Source organism: Oncorhynchus masou, chromosome 15 (assembly GCF_036934945.1).
Source record: "Oncorhynchus masou masou isolate Uvic2021 chromosome 15, UVic_Omas_1.1, whole genome shotgun sequence".
NCBI lineage: Eukaryota > Metazoa > Chordata > Actinopteri > Salmoniformes > Salmonidae > Oncorhynchus > Oncorhynchus masou.
The window spans coordinates 58,266,625-58,287,085 of record NC_088226.1 but is presented as its reverse complement, the minus strand read 5'-3'; the positions used below and the strand labels follow the sequence as shown (position 1 = coordinate 58,287,085).

Sequence of the window (20,461 nt, the reverse complement as noted above, 5' to 3'; positions counted from 1 at the left end):
CGCATTCTAAGAACCTGAACAGAGGTTATGTACAGGGTACTTCAAACCCTTATGCGGAAAGAGCGTTTTTAACCCCTACCCCTAAAGAGAGTTGTAAAGTGTCTCACCTCTCTCCCTGAGTGCCGTTCAATTGCCTTCTTTACTTTGCCATAGGTCCCTCTTCCTAAAGTCTCGAGCAATTCGTAGCGATGTTTCAGGTTATGCTTGTGGTGGTGTTTCTTGAAGCCTGAATTTCTCCTGCTGCCATCGCCAGCTGCCGGTGTCTCTGCCATTGAATGACCGACAGGTAGCGGTGGAGGGGACAGGTCACCGCCAGATGGTTTCCCCGATGAGGTGAGGGTTTGTTTGGACTCAGGACGGGTCAGCCCTCGGTGGGCCGAGAGAAAAGCTGTATCCATCTTCTCTAGGGAAGTATTCAAACTAACTTCCCGAAGATAAAGATATTAAACTAAGCTATATTTTACAAATATTGATATTATAGTAATACTTTATTATAGGCCTAATAATAGTCGTAATAAATACAATAAATTACAAGGAACAATGCGTAAATATTATATTAATAAACATATACATTATTCCGATTGTCTAATGATCACGGCCTTTGTTCATTTTTTTCTGATCAAAGAATTCTCTCCACATCTATTCATCCATTTGTTGCCTTATAAGAGTGAGTCATTATTATATGATTAAATAAAAGCTAAATATTACAAAGGAGACATCATCTATCTTGACGCGTCTGATACATAATGTAATGTATATTATGTATGTCTAACTATAAAGGTATATTCTAGGGCAACAGTCCTCTGAATATGTATTCAGAATTCGACAGACCAATGCATGTCAGAAGCTGAATCCACTTTCGATTGATGTCTCCTCGGGTATGGACAATGGTGCTCAAAATTGAGCAATCCAAAAAGAAAACATATTTAGGTTAATTAAAACATCGGGCTATTCTATTCTCGTTATCCGTGTAGTAACTGGCATTATCTATCTCGCAGTCTTTCGTTTATTCTGGGTCGTTCACATAATCTACCGTGAAAGTGCTGCCAACATCGTTAACTCTAAACTAACAGGCGAAACCTTCAGCGTCATTCCCTCCCGAGAAAGCAGCGACGAAACCGGCGTTCTGGATGAAGATCACCCTCATTTTGTCCTCAGGTGCAACGTCATTCAGCTGCTGAACTCTGTGTATGGTGCGAGTGCTCCATGCCCAAGTCGACTTTAGAGATGCGCTATGATCAGATATGTCAAGCTCAGACGTTTTGAATATTGCCATGGTCGTTTTGCTCTCCTTAATCGTGTGCCCTTCGTCTCTCTTTCTCTTTATTCTCTAACGTGAGGGGCTGTGAATAAGGAATGTGAGATGATCGAGTCCGGAGGCGGAGTTACAGTCCTCCTCCCCTCTGTCCCTCTCTTTGTGCTCCCTACCTCTCCCCTCCGTTAGCGACTGCTGCTGACTGACTGACTGACTGCTTTTCACCCTGAGGCTGTGGAAGTATAGCCCTCTCTCTGGCAAGCTACAGTCATTTTACTATAGCCTAAACATTAGAGTTTAGTTTTTAAGGGCAACTCAGACAGAGTCAAAGTTTAATATATTCGTTTAATTATTAATATTGCTGAAACCTTAATGAAGCCTTATGAAATGAATCCTGCAAGTGCAAATTCTGACTGGTTGATTTTTTTCATCAATAATATAACAACTGTGCCATGTATTGTGGGTCAGTCAGTCCAGAGTCAGCAGCTATAACAACAAATCCATAAGGAAAAACAAGAACAGGTAGTCCAATGCAATGTTATCACTAAATAAATGTTGCATAAGTGCATTCATCCTCTCTGATGACATTGATGGAAGACAGGCACTGAGACACATTGAGAATCTGGCTCTGCAGAATTCAGAATTCAGAATCTGGCTCAGTGTTCCTGTCTGTCCCTGGGAACAACTTAGTATTATGTCATCATGCACAATGAATTAGATTTTTGTTACATCTGGTTCTTAGAATGGAATGCAACAGAATCTCAGAAGAGATTATCTAATTAATACACCATTTTGCTGAAGGCTATGTTAGATTATACTACTGAGCACTGCATGCAATAATATATCTTGTTATTACATGGTCACTTAGTGGAGATACGTTGTATTAAATCAAATCAATTAAGTAGCCGAGGTCAACCGAAGGAGTGGTTTTTGCCTATTTAAATACAACTAACACATATTGTATTTCTACATTTTTTATTCACTATTACATTTCAAATGTATTATCTATTTAAAATGTTCCTACTACCTCTATACTGCTTCCACCACGTGGACTGGGACATGTTTCGTATTGCGTCAGGCAACAACATTGACGAATACGCTGATTCGGTGTGCGAGTTCATTAGAACGTGCATTGAAGATGTCGTTCCCAGAGCAATGATTAAAACATTCCCTAACCAGAAACCGTGGATTGATGGCAGCATTCGCGTGAAACTGAAAGCGCGAACCACTGCTTTTAATCAGAGCAAGGTGACTGGTAACATGACCGAATACAAACAGTGCAGCTATTCCCTCCGTAAGGCTATCAAACAAGCTAAGCGTCAGTATAGAGACAAAGTAGAATCTCAATTCAACGGCTCAGACACAAGAGGTATGTGGCAGGGTCTACAGACAATCACGGACTACAAGATGAAATCCAGCTCAGTCACGGACCAGGATGTCTTGCACCCAGGCAGACTAAATAACTTTTTTAACCGCTTTGAGGACATTACAGTGCCACTGACACGGCCTGCAACGGAGACATGCGGCCTCTCCTTCACTGCAGCAGAGGTGAGTAAAACATTTAAACGTGTTAACCCTCGCAAGGCTGCAGGCCCAGACGGCATCCCCAGCCGTGCCCTCAGAGCATGTGCAGACCAGCTGGCTGGTGTGTTTACGGACATATTCAATCAATCCCTATACCAGTCTGCTGTTCCCACATGCTTCAAGAGGGCCACCATTGTTCCTGTTTCCAAGAAAGCTAAGGTAACTGAGCTAAACGACTACCGCCCCGTAGCACTCACTTCCGTCATCATGAAGTGCTTTGAGAGACTAGTCAAGGACCATATCACCTCCACCCTACCTGACACCCTAGACCCACTCCAATTTGCTTACCGCCCAAATAGGTCCACAGACGACGCAATCTCAATGACACTGCACACTGCCCTAACCCATCTGGACAAGAGGAATACCTATGTGAGAATGCTGTTCATCGACTACAGCTCGGCATTTAACACCATAGTACCCTCCAAGGTCGTCATCAAGCTCGAGACCCTGGGTCTCGACCCCGCCCTGTGCAACTGGGTACTGGACTTCCTGACGGGCCGCCCCCAGGTGGTGAGGGTAGGCAACAACATCTCCACCCCGCTGATCCTCAACACTGGGGCCCCACAAGGGTGCGTTCTGAGCCCTCTCCTGTACTCCCTGTTCACCCACGACTGCGCGGCAACGCACGCCTCCAACTCAATCATCAAGTTTGCGGACGACACGACAGTGGTAGGCTTGATTACCAACAACGACGAGATGGCCTACAGGGAGGAGGTGAGGGCCCTCGGAGTGTGGTGTCAGGACAATAACCTCACACTCAACGTCAACATAACTAAGGAGATGATTGTGGACTTCAGAAAACAGCAGAGGGAACACCCCCCTATCCACATCGATGGAACAGTAGTGGAGAGGGTAGTAAGTTTTAAGTTCCTCGGCATACACATCACATACAAACTAAATTGGTCCACTCACACAGACAGCATCGTGAAGAAGGCGCAGCAGCGCCTCTTCAACCTCAAGAGGCTGAAGAAATTTGGCTTGTCACCAAAAACACTCACAAACTTCTACAGATGCACAATCGAGAGCATCCTGGCGGGCTGTATCACCGCCTGGTAGGGCAACTGCTCCGCCCACAACCGTAAGGCTCTCCAGAGGGTAGTGAGGTCTGCACAACGTATCACCGGGGGCAAACTACCTGCCCTCCAGGACACCTACACCACCCGATGTTACAGGAAGGCCATAAAGATCATCAAGGACAACACCCACCCGAGCCACTGCCTGTTCACCCCGCTATCATCCAGAAGGCGAGGTCAGTACAGGTGCATCAAAGCTGGGACCGAGAGACTGAAAAACAGCTTCTATCTCAAGGCCATCAGACTGTTAAACAGCAACCACTAACATTGAGTGGCTGCTGCCAACACACTGACTCAACTCCAGCCACTTCAATAATGGGAATTGATGGGAAAGGATGTAAAATATATCACTAGCCACTTTAAACAATGCTACCTAATATAATGTTTACATACCCTACATTATTCATCTCATATGTATACGTATATACTGTACTCTATCATCTACTGCATCCTTATGTAATACATGTATCACTAGTCACTTTAACTATGCCACTTTGTTTACATACTCATCTCATATGTATATACTGTACTCGATACCATCTACTGTATCTTGCCTATGCTGCTCTGCACCGTCACTCATTCATATCTTTATGTACATATTCTTTATTCCCTTACACTGTGTATAAGATATTAGTTGTGGAATTGTTAGTTAGATTACTTGTTGGTTATTACTGCATTGTCGGAACTGGAAGCACAAGCATTTCGCTACACTCGCATTAACATCTGCTAACCATGTGTATGTGACAAATAAAATTTGATTTGATTTGATTTGATTTATTATAGAAAACATGTTACTGTAATGTCTCTTTGCCAATAATATGCTACTTCTCTCCCCGGGTCCCTCATCCTCCAGCCATATGTCAATCTGCCTCAGGAGCCTCACCACCAGTCCACTGGGAGTGTATTCAACATTCACAATGTTGCAGCTAGAAATGAAATCTACCTTCAATTCTACTTGACAGATGATCATAGTTCTACACAATACATATATAGCCGACTGTTATATCCAAGTGTTGCACACCCCTGAATAGACCTACTATGCCCAGAGCTCCTCAACTCACTTCTGGTCCTAATCTAGACCGAGACTCCCAGAGGTTACCAGGAGATGACCTGATGGAGCCTGCAGCCTCCTCACTGAGTCATCTCATTGGGTTTACTGTAATGGCTCTTGTTAATTAAAGCTGTGCTGTGTATGGTGTAATTTATACAGAGAGAGGGGAAGTTTATGTCAAACAGCATCTGATTAGAGTGACCCGTTTTACTTTGATCTCTAACATAGATTAATACATGTAAAACATTTGTGGTATTTTTCTCTCTCTAAACATGGTCATCGGAGTATCCATTTAAAGCAACACTGACTCAGTCTGAGATGTGTATCTGATATGATGCAAAGACGGCCTTATTTGCACTCTCAGACAATATGTTCTTGGACAGAAATAATGTAAATACTGCCCTCTACTGTGGAGAGGTATGGAGACGTCCCATAATCTCATCTCAACATTTCCCAAAGTCAACCAAGAGGTCCAGTCTTTACATAACTAATGGTCATATTTTTCTCCTGACGCAATTTCATTCAAAACAATATCCGCAGTTCCAAATAAATATATATTCCTCTCCACTAGGGTTTTTGATTTACAAATGTATGATTTTAGAGTTCCCAGACTGTCAGAACTCAATGAATTAACCATCAGACAGACGAGCATGGCTGCCAAACGACCATAAAAATATATTCTGGGCAGCACCTGTGGAAATAAATGTAATGTCTTCTACATAAAAAAGTAGAGATGTTAATATTCTTGTATTTGTCGCAGCCGCCTCTTGGAACATATGTACCATTATATCATATTTTACAGAGAATATTCTAAAACAGATGTCACTATAGATCATTTTCATAACACTGGAACATGATAAAGAAGTCTTAAATTTCCATGCCAGTGTGTTCAATAATAGTAAGCTATGACACTTAACACAAGGACACTTGTCCTGTTCCAAATGTCCATTTCCTTTTCCTCTGCAATGTACTCAACCAAAAAGTTATAAAATATATTTATAAAATACCTTCTTTAACTTCACGGTTACAAAACACCAAATAAAATGAATAAGTAATCATTTCTAAACTGCAATTTCACATTGTGCTCTTGGTGAATCTGAAAAAAATATCTCTGAACTCTGAAGCATCGATCTCCTTGAAGTGCATGGTTACATCCTATAGGTCTATAGTGCGCTACTTTTGAACCGAGCCCTATGGGCCCTGATCAAAAGTAGCACACTATATAGGGAATAGGTGTTACGCCCTAATCTGTTTCACCTGTCCTTGTGCTTGTCTCCCTCCTGCTCCAGGTGTCGCCCATCTTCCCCACTTATCCTCTGGGTATTTATACCTGTGTTTTATGTCTGTCTCTGCCAGTTTGTCTTTGTCTTGTCAAGCTTACCAGCAGTTGTCCTGTCAGCGCATGTCTTTTACCAGCCTCTCTTTTTCTCATCCTCCTGGTTTTTGACCCTTGCCTGCCTGACCACGCTGCCTGTCGTCCTGTACCTCTACTCCACCTCTGGATTACTGAACTCTGCCTGAGCCTGCATTCTGTCCTGTACCTTTACTCCACCTCTGGATTATACTGAACTCTGCCTGAGCCTGCCTTCTGTCCTGTACCTTTACTCCACCTCTGGATTACTGAACTCTGCCTGAGCCTGCCTTCTGTCCTGTACCTTTACTCCACCTCTGGATTACTGAACTCTGCCTGAGCCTGCATTCTGTCCTGTACCTTTACTCCACCTCTGGATTATACTGAACTCTGCCTGAGCCTGCCTTCTGTCCTGTACCTTTACTCCACCTCTGGATTACTGAACTCTGCCTGAGCCTGCCTTCTGTCCTGTACCTTTACTCCACCTCTGGATTATACTGAACTCTGCGTGAGCCTGCCTTCTGTCCTGTACCTTTACTCCACCTCTGGATTACTGAACTCTGCCCGAGCCTGCATTCTGTCCTGTACCTTTACTCCACCTCTGGATTATACTGAACTCTGCCTGAGCCTGCCTTCTGTCCTGTACCTTTACTCCACCTCTGGATTACTGAACTCTGCCTGAGCCTGCCTTCTGTCCTGTACCTTTACTCCACCTCTGGATTATACTGAACTCTGCCTGAGCCTGCCTTCTGTCCTGTACCTTTACTCCACCTCTGGATTACTGAACTCTGCCTGAGCCTGCATTCTGTCCTGTACCTTTACTCCACCTCTGGATTATACTGAACTCTGCCTGAGCCTGCCTTCTGTCCTGTACCTTTACTCCACCTCTGGATTACTGAACTCTGCCTGAGCCTGCCTTCTGTCCTGTACCTTTACTCCACCTCTGGATTACTGAACTCTGCCTGAGCCTGCCTTCTGTCCTGTACCTTTACTCCACCTCTGGATTACTGAACTCTGCCTGAGCCTGCCTTCTGTCCTGTACCTTTACTCCACCTCTGGATTATACTGAACTCTGCCTGAGCCTGCCTTCTGTCCTGTACCTTTACTCCACCTCTGGATTACTGAACTCTGCCTGAGCCTGCCTTCTGTCCTGTACCTTTACTCCACCTCTGGATTATACTGAACTCTGCCTGAGCCTGCCTTCTGTCCTGTACCTTTACTCCACCTCTGGATTATACTGAACTCTGCCTGAGCCTGCCTGCCTTCTGTCCTGTACCTTTACTCCACCTCTGGATTACTGAACTCTGCCTGAGCCTGCCTTCTGTCCTGTACCTTTACTCCACCTCTGGATTATACTGAACTCTGCCTGAGCCTGCCTTCTGTCCTGTACCTTTACTCCACCTCTGGATTACTGAACTCTGCCTGAGCCTGCCTTCTGTCCTGTACCTTTACTCCACCTCTGGATTATACTGAACTCTGCCTGAGCCTGCCTTCTGTCCTGTACCTTTACTCCACCTCTGGATTACTGAACTCTGCCTGAGCCTGCCTTCTGTCCTGTACCTTTACTCCACCTCTGGATTATACTGAACTCTGCCTGAGCCTGCCTTCTGTCCTGTACCTTTGCTCTTACTCTGGATTATCGACCACTGCCCACTTTGACCTGTCGTTTTCCTGCCCCTGTTGTTTCAATAAACATTGTTACTTCACACAGTATGCACCTGGGATTTACCTTGATACCTGATAATAGGGTGCCATTTCAGACACAGCCCATGTGTTCCTGGCAGGTGTTTACTATAGAACCCCTGGGCCACTGGCAGAGGTCACTCAGAATAACAATTTCAATATCAACACAACTACTTCGGCACACAGTAGGCATCCAAAATATAATATTTCTCATAATATGACTGTTCTTTCCTTTTTTTTCTCTTTAAGAAGCTAGACCACCATTAAGAGGGAACAAAAATGCTGTATTAAGAATGCCCAAAATAGGGACTGATCTACACTTCAAGAATTCTGAAAACTTTGAGTACATTGCATATCCGGGATATTGTTATTTGTAATGAGAAATCTGCGGCATACAATCTTGACTCCTACTGACTCACCAAAGCACCTCATAATAAATTGGAGATAGTGAATGTCCCACTTGTCTGACATGGAAAGTTGAGAGAGAGAGAGTGTGAGCGAGAGAGATGAGATTCAGAGGCGTATTCAAATATATATACAGGGGTGCAACTTTCACTGGGGACGGTGTGGGTCATATTCCCCCACATTCTGAAATTGCTTTTTCTTTAACAGACTGAAACAAAACAAGTGTTTTTTTCCCGCAGTGCTGAGCTAGTATTGTAACTGACATGTAACGTTAGCTAATGTTTCATCCCCTCTCGACTGAGGTGAATTAATTAGGTATGCTAGGTAGTATCTACCACAGCCTGGTCAGCTCTAGCCTCTAGTTATTGGTCAGATAACGATATGAGGAGGCTAATATTACTACCTAACATCTTTTGTTTGTATGGAAATGTTTTGTAGCCTTTGTTTTGTTCCGTTTCAGAAGTAAATTAACTTGGCTAGCTTTCCCCAGTTGATGTACCGTGAGAGAGAGCTGGCCAAAAGTTGGCTAACGTTAGCTATAATGTTTTGCCTCAATCACACTAGACCGGAATCAAATGATGAAACCATCAGCCAAACTATTGAATATTCTGATGTTTCTTCATTGCAGTGTGAGTTTTATGAATCAGTATGGCAATGTGACGTTAATGATCTGTCGGTTTCCCGAGCTAATTCCCTACTTTTTACACTGACATAGTAATAAACAGCTCTTACAGGATTCAAGGTCATGGTATACAGTAGAGGTCTGCATGGGACCGATTTCTTCATCCAGCTCCCGCTTGCACCTGCTGGCTTTCTGTCCGACTCCCACCCGCTACTGCAAGAACTGGTCCCAAACCTAACCACATTCCCGCAATGTCATTTTAGGCATATGTGACGCAGCTCACTTGCCAGCCATGGTCCCTGCAATTTTGTGCCCTATAGTCAATATCAAATGTGGAAAAATAACTTAAGAAATAGGTTAAATTACAAGAGATTCTCACATGGCCCCTATATTGTATTACTGGGCTATAGCAGCCAATATGCTAGATATAAAAATATAAATGCAACATGCAACAATTTCAAAGATTTTACTGAGTCCATTTGAGGAAATCAGTCAATTTAAATATATTCATTAGGCTCCAATCTATGTATTTCACATGACTGGTAATACATACAGTTGAAGTCAGAAGGTTACATACACTTATGTTGGAGTCATTAAAACTCATTTTTCAACCACTCCACTAATTTCTTGTTAACAAACTTATCACATTATGACCTTAGTTCCTTTGTTTTTGTCTTTGTTTTAGTATGGTCAGGGTGTGAGTTGGGGTGGGCAGTCTGTTTGTTTTTCTATGTTGGTTTTTGACTTCTGATTGAGTATGGTTCTCAATCAGAGGCAGCTGTCAATTGTTGTCCCTGGTTGAGAATCATACTTAGTTAGCCTGGGTTTCACTTTTGGTTTGTGGGTGTTTGTTTCCGTGTGAGTGTTTGGGCCACACGGTACTGTTTCGGTTTTGTAAATTCACTTTGTCATTTATTGTTTAGTATTCTGAGTTTTAATTAAATATCATCATGAACACTTACCACGCTGCGCTTTAGTCCTCCTCTCTTTCTCCCGACGACATCCGTTACAAAACTATAGTTTTGGCAAGTCGGTTAGGGCATCTACTTTGTGCATGACACAAGTAATATTTCCAAACATTGTTTACAGACAGATTATTTCACTTATAATTCACTGTATCACAATTCCAGTGGGTCAGAAGTTTACTGTTGACTAAGTTGACTGTGCCTTTAAACAGCTTGAAAAATTCCAGAAAATAATGTCATGGCTTTAGACGTTTCTGAAAGGCTAATTGACATAATTTGAGTGAATTTGAGATGTATTTCAAGGCCTACCTTCAAACTTAGTGCCTCTTTGCTTGACATAATGGGAAAATCTAAATAAATCAGCCAAGACCCCAGAAAAAATAATTGTAGACCTCCACAAGCCTGGTTCATCCCTGGGAAAATTTTCCAAATGCCTGAAGGTACCACGTTCATCTGTACAAACAATAGTACGCAAGTATAAACACCATGGAGCCGTCATACCGCTCAGGAAGGAGACGCGTTCTGTGGATATATTGAAGGCGCTGTTGTGCCTTCTTCACCATGCTGTCTGTGTGGGTGGACCATTTCAGTTTGTCCTTGATGTGTATGCCGAGGAACTTAACTTTCCACCTTCTCCACTACTGTCCAGGAACCAGTTGCACAGGGCGGAGTCGAGACCTGGGGTCTCAAGCGTAATAACGCGTTTGGAGGGTACTATGGTGTTAAATGCTGAGCTGTAGTCGATGAACAGCATTCTTACATAGGTATTCCTCATGTCCAGGTGTGTTAGGGCAGTGTGCAGTGTGATTGCGATTGCGTCGTCTGTGGACCTATTGGGGCGGAAAGAAAATTGGAGTGGGTCTAGGGTATCAGGTAGGGTGGAGGTGATATGGTCCTTGACTCGTCTCTCAAAGCATTTCATGATGACAGAGGTGAGTGCTACAAGGCGATAGTCATTTAGCTCAGTTACCTTATCTTTCTTGGGAAATGGAACAATGGTGGCCCTCTTGAAGCATGTGAGAACAGCAGACTGGGATAGGGATTGATTGAATATGTCCGTAAACACACCAGCCAGCTGGTCTGTGCATGCTCTGAGGACATGGCTAGGGATGCCGTCTGGGCCGGAAGCTTGCGAGGGTTTACACATTTAAATACTTTACTCACGTTGGCTGCGGTGAAGGAGAGCCCGCAGGTTTTGGTAGCGGGCTGTGTCGTTGGCACTTTTGACCTCAAAACGAGCAAAGAAGTTGTTTAGTTTGTCTGGGAGCAGGACATTGTGGTCCGCGACAGGGCTGGTTTTCTTTTTGTAGTCTGTGATTGACTGTAGACCGTGCCACATACCTCTCTAGTCTGAGCCGTTGAATTGCGAATATACTTTGTCTCTATACTGACGCTTTTCTTGTTTGATAAGGTAATAGAGGTAATAGCTAACACAGAGCTGGTGTTACACACAGTTGGATTGTATTTATCATCATTAGTCATTTAGGTCAACATTGGATCATTCAGAGATCCTCACTGAACTTCTGGAGAGAGTTTGCTGCACTGAAAGTAAAGGGGCTGAATAATTTTGCACGCCCAATTTTTCAGTTTTTGATTTGTTAAAAAAGTTTGAAATATCCAATAAATGTCGTTCCACTTCATGATTGTGTCCCACTTGTTGTTGATTCTTCACAAAAAAATACAGTTTTATATCTTTATGTTTGAAGCCTGAAATGTGGCAAAAGGTCGCAAAGTTCAAGGGGGCCGAATACTTTCGCAAGGCACTGTATATATTTTCACACTAAGAGGTTGGAAAAATACTGTGAAATTGTGAAAATGATGATTATGCCACTTTAGCGTTAGAGCTGTTTGAAAATACCAGAAATGTCTGCCTGTTTTGGTGGGATGGCATTTTGGCCTTCCATGGTGACATCACCATGCTGTAAATTTCTTAATAGGTCGTTATCAGTAAAATGCCACAATAAGGTCCAGAGCGTTCCGATTAGAAGCAGTGACATCTGCGTTCCGTTTTCAAGGGATTGTTAATATAAATATATGTTAACTATTTGGTTGTAGCATCACCTCTTGAAGAGCATTGTCAAACTACACATTTCAGATTATACCATGCAAAACAATTGCGCATGTTTAGCTCTGTCAAATTATTCTATTCAAAACAATAGCACACAGTTAGCTCTAGCATCAGAGTTATACAGCAAGTAACTGCATGCTTTTCATCCTCTGTCCTAGCCGCAGGAAGATGTTTGGAGGTGGTGAGATTTTTTTGCCTGTGCTATATCGGTCTGCTAATACACTACTAGTAAATGCCCAGTGCACAACTTTTGTGAAGAAAAAATTGTATATTTTTGAATTTACCTTTATTTAACTAGGCAAGTCAGTTAAGAACAAATTCTTATTTTCAATGACAGCCTGGGATCAGTGGGCAGAACACCAGATTTGTACCTTGTCAGCTTAGGAATTTGAACTTGCAACCTTCCAGTTACTAGTCCAACACTCTAACCACTAGGCTACCCTGCCGCCCCAGGATATGTGACCAGTATGTAATTTCAGATAAGTGAAGTCAGTCTCATGATATCGCTCAATATTGTCCACCATTAATTGGATATTTGAGTGATATAAAAGTGAACTGTACCTGACAAATATGAGTGGTTAATTTCCTGTCCTTTGTGGGCTCTGCCTGTCAAGCAGCAGAAGGGAGCAATTGCCAATATATTGTTAGCTGACAATGTTTATTTTGCAAGATACCGGTAGAAGCTTTGTACAGTTGGCTGAACATAGTGGTTGATAGGTAGACCTAATGTACTTTTTTCCACCAACCTAAGTAGGCCTATCTAGCAAAGCTAACATTATTCCATTTTCAACATTGTTTTTAAGTGCTTAGTCACAATTGCTGCTGACAGACATGACAGGCTACATTGATTGATGGACCAAGTCAAATTGGCAAGATAGGTAATAACAAATTACATCAATATGGCTAGTTAACATGCTTACTTTCATTGGATAAACTATGCTGAACAAAAAAATAAGCGCAACAAGGGTTGGTCACATTTTTCTCTAAAATGTTGTGCACATGTAACAGTACTCTTCTTTTGTTGTGTACAATCAATCATCAACACGAGCTCCAACTTGTAGCACCAGTCATGGAGCTTTATTCTGATAGAAACAGCACAAAATTGCACGTCATGCAATGCACAGCTCGCCATCCAACTCTGCATGTGATGCACTGTAAAAATATACGAACCCCCCACCAGACACAGTAAGTTGCTAACTAGTATTAGCTGGAATTCTCTACAACAAAATGCATAACAAATATGCACCAAAAAACTCTGCATCTTATGTGTGATATTCGAATAACATTTACAAACAAATTTATATAAATTGTACATATAAATCATCACTTGGAAGTATAAAAATCACTTTTGACGTGCAGTGCTTTGCAACCAACAACTTACCGCTGGCTTGGTGCTTGTTCACTGGGATGATTCTAATGAAACATCCTCCCTCGTAAGCAAGCTACACAAACCAGCCAATAAGATGCTAAGTAGGTGAAGGCAAGACAAAACTAAAACCAAAAACCCATTGGCTTAACAATAAAGTGGCAAGGGGAATCACCAATATAACCCTGTTACACACAAATGTGTTTACGTCCTTGATAGTGAGTATTTCTCCTTTGCCAAGATAATTCATCCACCTGACAGGTGTGGCATATCACATATCATTACAGTGGTGCACCTTGTACTGGGAACAATCAAAGGACAATCTAAAATGTGCAGTTTTGTCACACAACATAATGCCACAGATGTCAAGTTTTGAGGGAGCGTGCAATTAACTTTCTGACTGCAGGAATGTCCACCAGAGCTGTTGCCAGAGAATTGAATGTTCATTTCTCTACCATAAGTCACCTCCATTGTTTTAGAGAATTTGGCAGTACAACCGCAGACCACGTGTAACCACGCCAGCCCAGGACCTCCACTTTTGGCTTCTTCACCTGTGCTGATGGGGAGGGGGAGTGCTGAGAAGTATTTATGTCTATAATAAGGCCCCTTTTTGGGGAAAAACCCTGATTGACTTGGCTCCCCAGTGGGTGGACCTGGCTCTCAAGTGGGTGGGCCTATGCCCTCCCAGGCCCCCCATGACTGGGCCCCTGCCCAGTCATGTGAAATCCATAGATTAGGTCCTAATTTATTTATTTAAATTGACTGATTTTCTTCTATGAACTGTAACTCAGTAAAATCTTTGAAATTGTTGCATTTTGCGTTTATATTTTTGTTCAGTAAAGATGGCAACATCCAAATATTGTTTGATTTGCTTTCCATCTATAATGGTGTTGAAATAATTTTGTCTGACAACTTTACCAGGAGGAGGCGTTGCCAATGTCAAGCTCTTTCCAAAAGCCTCCAAATGGATAGGCTACCCACACCTATCTGAAATTACATAATCAATTCATGTTTACTGATTATGAAAATAATGCAATTATTTGCTGTGTAACTCTGATGATAGAGCTAACTGTGGAATAATCAGAAATGTGCATTTCTGACTATGCTCTTCAAGAGGTGATGATATTAAAACCAAATAGTTATAGAATTTATTCAACAATCCATTGAAATGGCATATAGTTGTCAATGGTTTTAGTGGAGCTGGGGTTTCTCCTTGCCCCCCAGCATTCAAATCGAATGGTCTATACCGTATTGTGATGTTTCATTGATAAGGACATAGAGATACTTTTATTACTAGAAGGGATTTGTCATAAACCCTCAAAGTTCTATAATGGGGTTAAAATGGCAGCCATCTTTGTCAGGGCGAAATCCAAAACCAGTCTAATTGGAATTAATGGCAGTAGAGGCAAATGTTGGGGCATAGAATTTGCGGATACAGCATGATGTGGACAATCAACATGTCAGTCGAGTGTTCATGTAGTGCAGGGGTGTCTAACTCATTCCATGGAGGGTCTAATGTAAGCAGGTTTTTGTTTTTTCCACTCAATTAAGCCCTAGACAACCAGGTGTGGGGAGTTCGTTATTAACTGATTACTTTAATTCATCAATCAAGTACAAGGGAGGAGTGAAAACACGCAGACACTCGACCCTTCGTGAAATGATTTTGACACGTAATGTAGAGTAACATCCTAAAAGCAGGTCACAGGCATGGGGAGGCAGGTCACAAAGAGGGGGAGGCTGGTCGCAAGAAAGATGAAGCATGAACAGGGTGGAGGCAGGTCACAAGAAGGCGGAGTGAGGATGAGATTTTCACCTCTCAAACAGCCATTTTCCTTTATATGATAAGTATTGCTTGTTTGTTTCTATATAATCCAGGTACCTGCTTAGTTATTCTTTTACCAACTCTAACACTAATTTAAATATATCTAATAATTTCATCCCATTCAGTCTATACTTTATTGTGAAATTGTTTCATGTGTGTTTAGTAGTGTTTTGTCATCCAGAGTCACATTTATTTTACAAGCCATATCACACAATATTTGACATACAGTAGGTTTAAAAAGGACCAAAGAATCTGGTCTGCTTTGTGTTTTAATTTGACCATGGAAAATATATTGTGATACTTTTATTATCCCGGCTCTAGCGTTTGAACACATGCGTTCTAATGCGTTCTAATGGTGTCCCACCAATTTGGCCTGCTGATTAAAATGCTGGTGGGTAAGGGTGCTGGTGGATAAGGGCACATGTTTGAGAGAATGTTTGAGAGAATGCAAGGATGAAGTAAGAAGTGTTTGCACATTTTTAGACTCCTATTTGTTTGACTTTTTATCATTGTTTTAGCCATTTTTAATCTGCCTGTTTTATGTCCAAGTATCTATTCATATTTATTGACAAAAAAACTCAAGATGTTGAGGAAATAATGTTCCAGTCATATTTTAAACCTTTTGAATATGACAAGCACAGGTGCCACTTTGGTTTTAGAATTGGGGGGAGGGACATAAGTCTTTAATTTAATCTTTATTTTAGTCTTTAAGACACCCTCTCTATCAAATGTCAGCCAGTCCAACCAGCCAGCCCGAGCCGCCTGCATGCCCGAACCCCAGCAGTCTAGGCAATATCTCATCTCTCTCCCAACACAATTTCCTTCTCAGTTCCCACATTTGGAAACAACAACAAAAAACACACACAAAAATATATATATACAATAACACACAGAAACAGCAAATCCTCATATAATTAATCTCATTGACCTAATAGTACTGTAGAGCTCTTTTTACACACAATAGCTGGGTTGCCCCGTCCTGTCCCTAGGGGTCCACCAACCTACAGCGCTCCAAACAAACACACCCCACTCAGCCTTCGGATCTTTGCAAAACATTAATTTATTGGTTTTAGGTGTGTTAGGCCAAGGCCAGAGTGACAACCCACAGGACGGCAGATCCCCAGGGCCAGGAATGAGCAGCCCAGAAGCTAGGGATTGCCTAAATATGTATCTCCCCTGACATGGGCATGTTTTCAATATAGGCAACTTGAGTCGTACTGCATTCCATATAAGGCATCCAGACCTTATGAAAGTTGCCCAGTATACCGTTTATCTTGTAATAAATCAAATCTAGTGATACATAACTTGACATTGAATTTCTTAGCAACAATAAATGCTTACTTACACAGTTTCTACAGATAACAGTCTCCAGTATCAACATTTCCAAGCAACCAAAAACAGGGAAAAGCGAGAATCTGTAGACATGCTGATATAGAAGAACAGATACTTTGCCATAACATATGCAAATACTGTGCATTCTGAAAACATTCAGACCCAGTGACCTTTTCCACATTTTGCTACATTACAGCTTTATTCTAAAATTGATGAAATAGTTTTTTTCCCTCATCAATCTACACACAATACCCCATAATGACAAAGCAAAAACAGTTTTTGTTGAATTTTTTGCAAATGTATAAAAAATACAAACTGAAATATCATATTTACATACGTTTTCAGACCCTTTACTCAGTACTTTGTTGAAGCACCTTTGGCAGCCATTACAGCCTCGAGTCTTCTTGGGTAAGACGGTACAAGCTTGGCAGACCTTTTTACGGTTGTTTTATTTCTTTACCTACCTATTGTTCACCTAATACCTTTTTTGCACTATTGGTTAGAGCCTGTAAGTAAGCATTTCACTCTAAGTTCTTCACACCTGTTGTATTTGGCGCACGTGACAAATAAACTTTGATTTGATTTGGGGAGTTTCTCCCATTCTTCTCTGCAGTTTTGATGAACTTATCAAGAATATTTCATGGACAGTTTTTTTCCATCTTTGTATCAATGCAAAAATGAGAAACTTTTTGTCCAAAAATTATGCAGAAAAGCTAATCCATGCTTTTGTCACTTCAAGATTAGACTACTGCTATGCTCAATTTTCCAGCTACCTGGATAAAGCACTAAATACACTTCAGCTAGTGCAAAACACGGCTGCTAAAATCTTGACTAGAAACCAACAATGTGATCATATTACTCCAGTGTTAGCCTCTGGAGTTCCTGTTTAAACTATTTCTTAAGTAATTTTTTCTTATTTGATATTGCCTATAGGGCGCAAAATTGATGGGACCATGCCAGGCAAGTGAGCTGTGTCACATGCCAGTTCAGAGTTACCAGCCTCAGAAATGGCAGCCCAAATAAATGCAGAATTCAAGACACATCTCAACATCAACTGTTCAGAGGAGACTGTGTGAATCAGGCCTTCATGGTCGAACTGCTGCAAAGAAACCACTATTAAAGGACACCAATAATAAGAAGAGACTTGCTTGGGCCAGGAAACACGAGCAATGGACATTAGACCAGTGGAAATCCGTCCTTTGGTCTGATGACTCCAAATTTGAACCAAACATGTGAGATTTTTGGTTCCAACCACGGTGTCTTTGTGAGACGCAGAGTAGGTGAACAGATGATCTCCGCATGTCTGGTTCCCAGCATGATGCATGGAGGAGGTGGGGGTGCTTTGATGGTGACACTGCCTGTGATTTATTTAGAATTCAAGGCACACTCAACCAGCATGGCTACCACAGCATTCTGCAGCGATACGCCATCCCATCTGCTTTAAGCTTAGTGGGACTATCATTTGTTTTTCAACAGGACAATGACCCAACACACCTACAGGCTGTGTAAGGTCTATTTGACCAAGAAGGAGAGTGATGGAGTGCTGCATCAGATGACCTGGCCTCCCCAATCACCCAAACTCAACCCAATTGAGATGATTTGAGATGAGTTGGAGCGCAGAGTGAAGGAAAAGCAGCCCACAAGTGCTCAGCATATGTGGGAACTCCTTCAAGACTGTTGGAAAAGCATTCCAGGTGAAGCTGGTTGAGAGAATGCCAAGAGTGTGCAAAGCTGTCATCAAGGCAAAGGGTGGCTACTTTGAAGAATCTCAAATATAAAATTAAGTTTGATTTGTTTAAAACTTTTTTGGTTACTAAATGATTCCGTATGTGTTATTTCATAGTTTGATATCTTCACTATAATTTTACAATGTAGAAAATATAAAAAAATAAGAAAAACCCTTGAATAAGTAGGTGTGTCCAAACTTTTGACTGGTACTGTACGTTTAAAATAACATTGCGGTTGGGTTTGGGACCAGTTCTTGCGGTAGAAGGTGGGAGTCAGACAGAAAGCCAGAAAGCCAGCGGGTGCAGACAGGAGCGGATGAAGAAATCGGTCCTGTTCTGCTGTGCACCATGAAAAGTAGGGAATAAACTAGGGAAACTGACAGATCATCATTGCCATACTGACTAATAAAAACTCACATTGCGCTGCATAAACATCAGAATATCAATATTCAAATAATTTGGCTGATGGTTTCATCGTTTGATTCAGGTCCAGTGTGATTGAGGCAAAAAGAATAGCCAACGTTTGGCCAGCTCTCTCTCTCTCGCTCTCTGCTGTAACGGCACATCAACTGGGGAAAGCTAGCCAAGTTCATTTACTTTTGTTGAAATGGGACAAAACAAAGGCTACAAAACATTTCCATACAAACAGCTGCTGTTAGATAGTAATAATAGCCACGTCATATTGCTATCTGACAGATACAGTGCTTTGCAAAAGTATTCATCCCCCTTGGCGTTTTTTATTTGGATTTCATGTAATGAACATACACAAAATAGTCCAAATTGGTGAAGTGAAATTTTAAAAAATTACTTGTTTCAAAAAATGATTTTAAAAAATCCAACTGAAAAATGGTGCATGCATATGTAATCACTCCCTTTACTATGAAGCCCCTAAACAATATCTGGTGCAACCAATTGCCTTCAGAAGTCACATAATTAGTTAAATAAATTCCAAATGTGTGCAATCTACTGTAAGTGTCACATGATCTGTCACATGATCTCAGCATATATACACCCGTCTAAAAGACCCCAGAGTCTGCAACACCACCAAGCAAGGGGCACCACCAAGCAAGCGGTACCATGAAGACCGAGGAGTTCTCCCACGGAGCACCATTAAATCCATTATTAGAAATGGAAAGAATATGGCACCACAACAAACCTGCCAAGAGAGGGCTGCCCACCAAATCTCAAGGACCAGGCAAGGAGGGCATTAATCAGAGAGGCAACAAAGAGACCAAAGATAACCCTGAAGGAGCTGCAATGTTCCACAGCGGAGATGGGAGTATCTGTCCACAGGACCACTTTAAACTGTACACTCCATAGAGCTGGGCTTTACGGAAGAGTGGCTAGAAAAAAGACACACGTTTGGTGTTTGCCAAAAGGCATGTGGGACTCCCCAAACATATGGAAGAAGGTACTCTGGTCAGATGAGACTCAAATTGAGCTTTTTGGCCATCGAGGAAAACGCTATGTCTGGCGCAAACCCAACAACTCTCATCACCTCGAGAACACCACCACCATGGTGGTGGCAGCATCATGCTGTGGGGATGTTTTTCATCCGCAGGAACTGGGAAACTGGTCAGAATTGAAGGAATGATGGATGGCGCTAAATACAGGGAAATTCTTGAGGGAAACCTGTTTCAGTCTTGAAGAGATTTGAGAATGGGACGGAGGTTCACCTTCCAGCAGGACAATGACCCTAAGCCTACTGCTAAAGCAACACTCAAGTGGTTTAAGGGGAAACATTGACATTTTTTGGAATGACCTAGTCAAAGCCCAGACCTCAATCCAATTGAGAATCTGTAGTATGACTTTTAAAGATTGCTGTACACCAGTGGAACCCATCCAACTTGAAGGAGCTAGAGCAGTTTTGCCTTGAAGAATGGGCAAAATCCCAGTGGCTAGATGTGCCAAGCTTATAGAGACATACCCCAAGAGACTTGCAGCTGTAATTGCTGCAAAAGGTGTCTCTACAGCTCTGCCTTGGGGTGGCGATATTCCCCAGCCTGTGCCCAGGGTCCTTTGCCGTCCAAAATCTCCTCCCATGTCCAGGAGTCTGGAGATCGCTGCTGCTGTCCTTTACCACGCTGTTTGGTCCTTTGGTGGTGGGTGATTCTGTAACGGGTTTCTTCTTCCTCTGAGGAGGAGGAGTAGTAGGAA

The 20,461-nt window shown here is 42.1% G+C and overlaps 1 protein-coding gene across 1 annotated transcript in view; it reads right to left on the bottom strand.

The window, feature by feature from the left end:
• Window positions 1–1,441, bottom strand: part of LOC135556545 (NUAK family SNF1-like kinase 1) — a 36,253-nt gene extending 34,812 nt beyond the window's left edge. Inside the window, exon 1 of the mRNA XM_064989837.1 lies at window positions 108–1,441. Coding sequence (XP_064845909.1) covers window positions 108–398 — 291 coding nt within the window. The 5' untranslated portion in view covers window positions 399–1,441. The remainder of the gene's footprint in view (window positions 1–107) is intronic.
• Window positions 1,442–20,461: the final 19,020 nt, after the last annotated feature.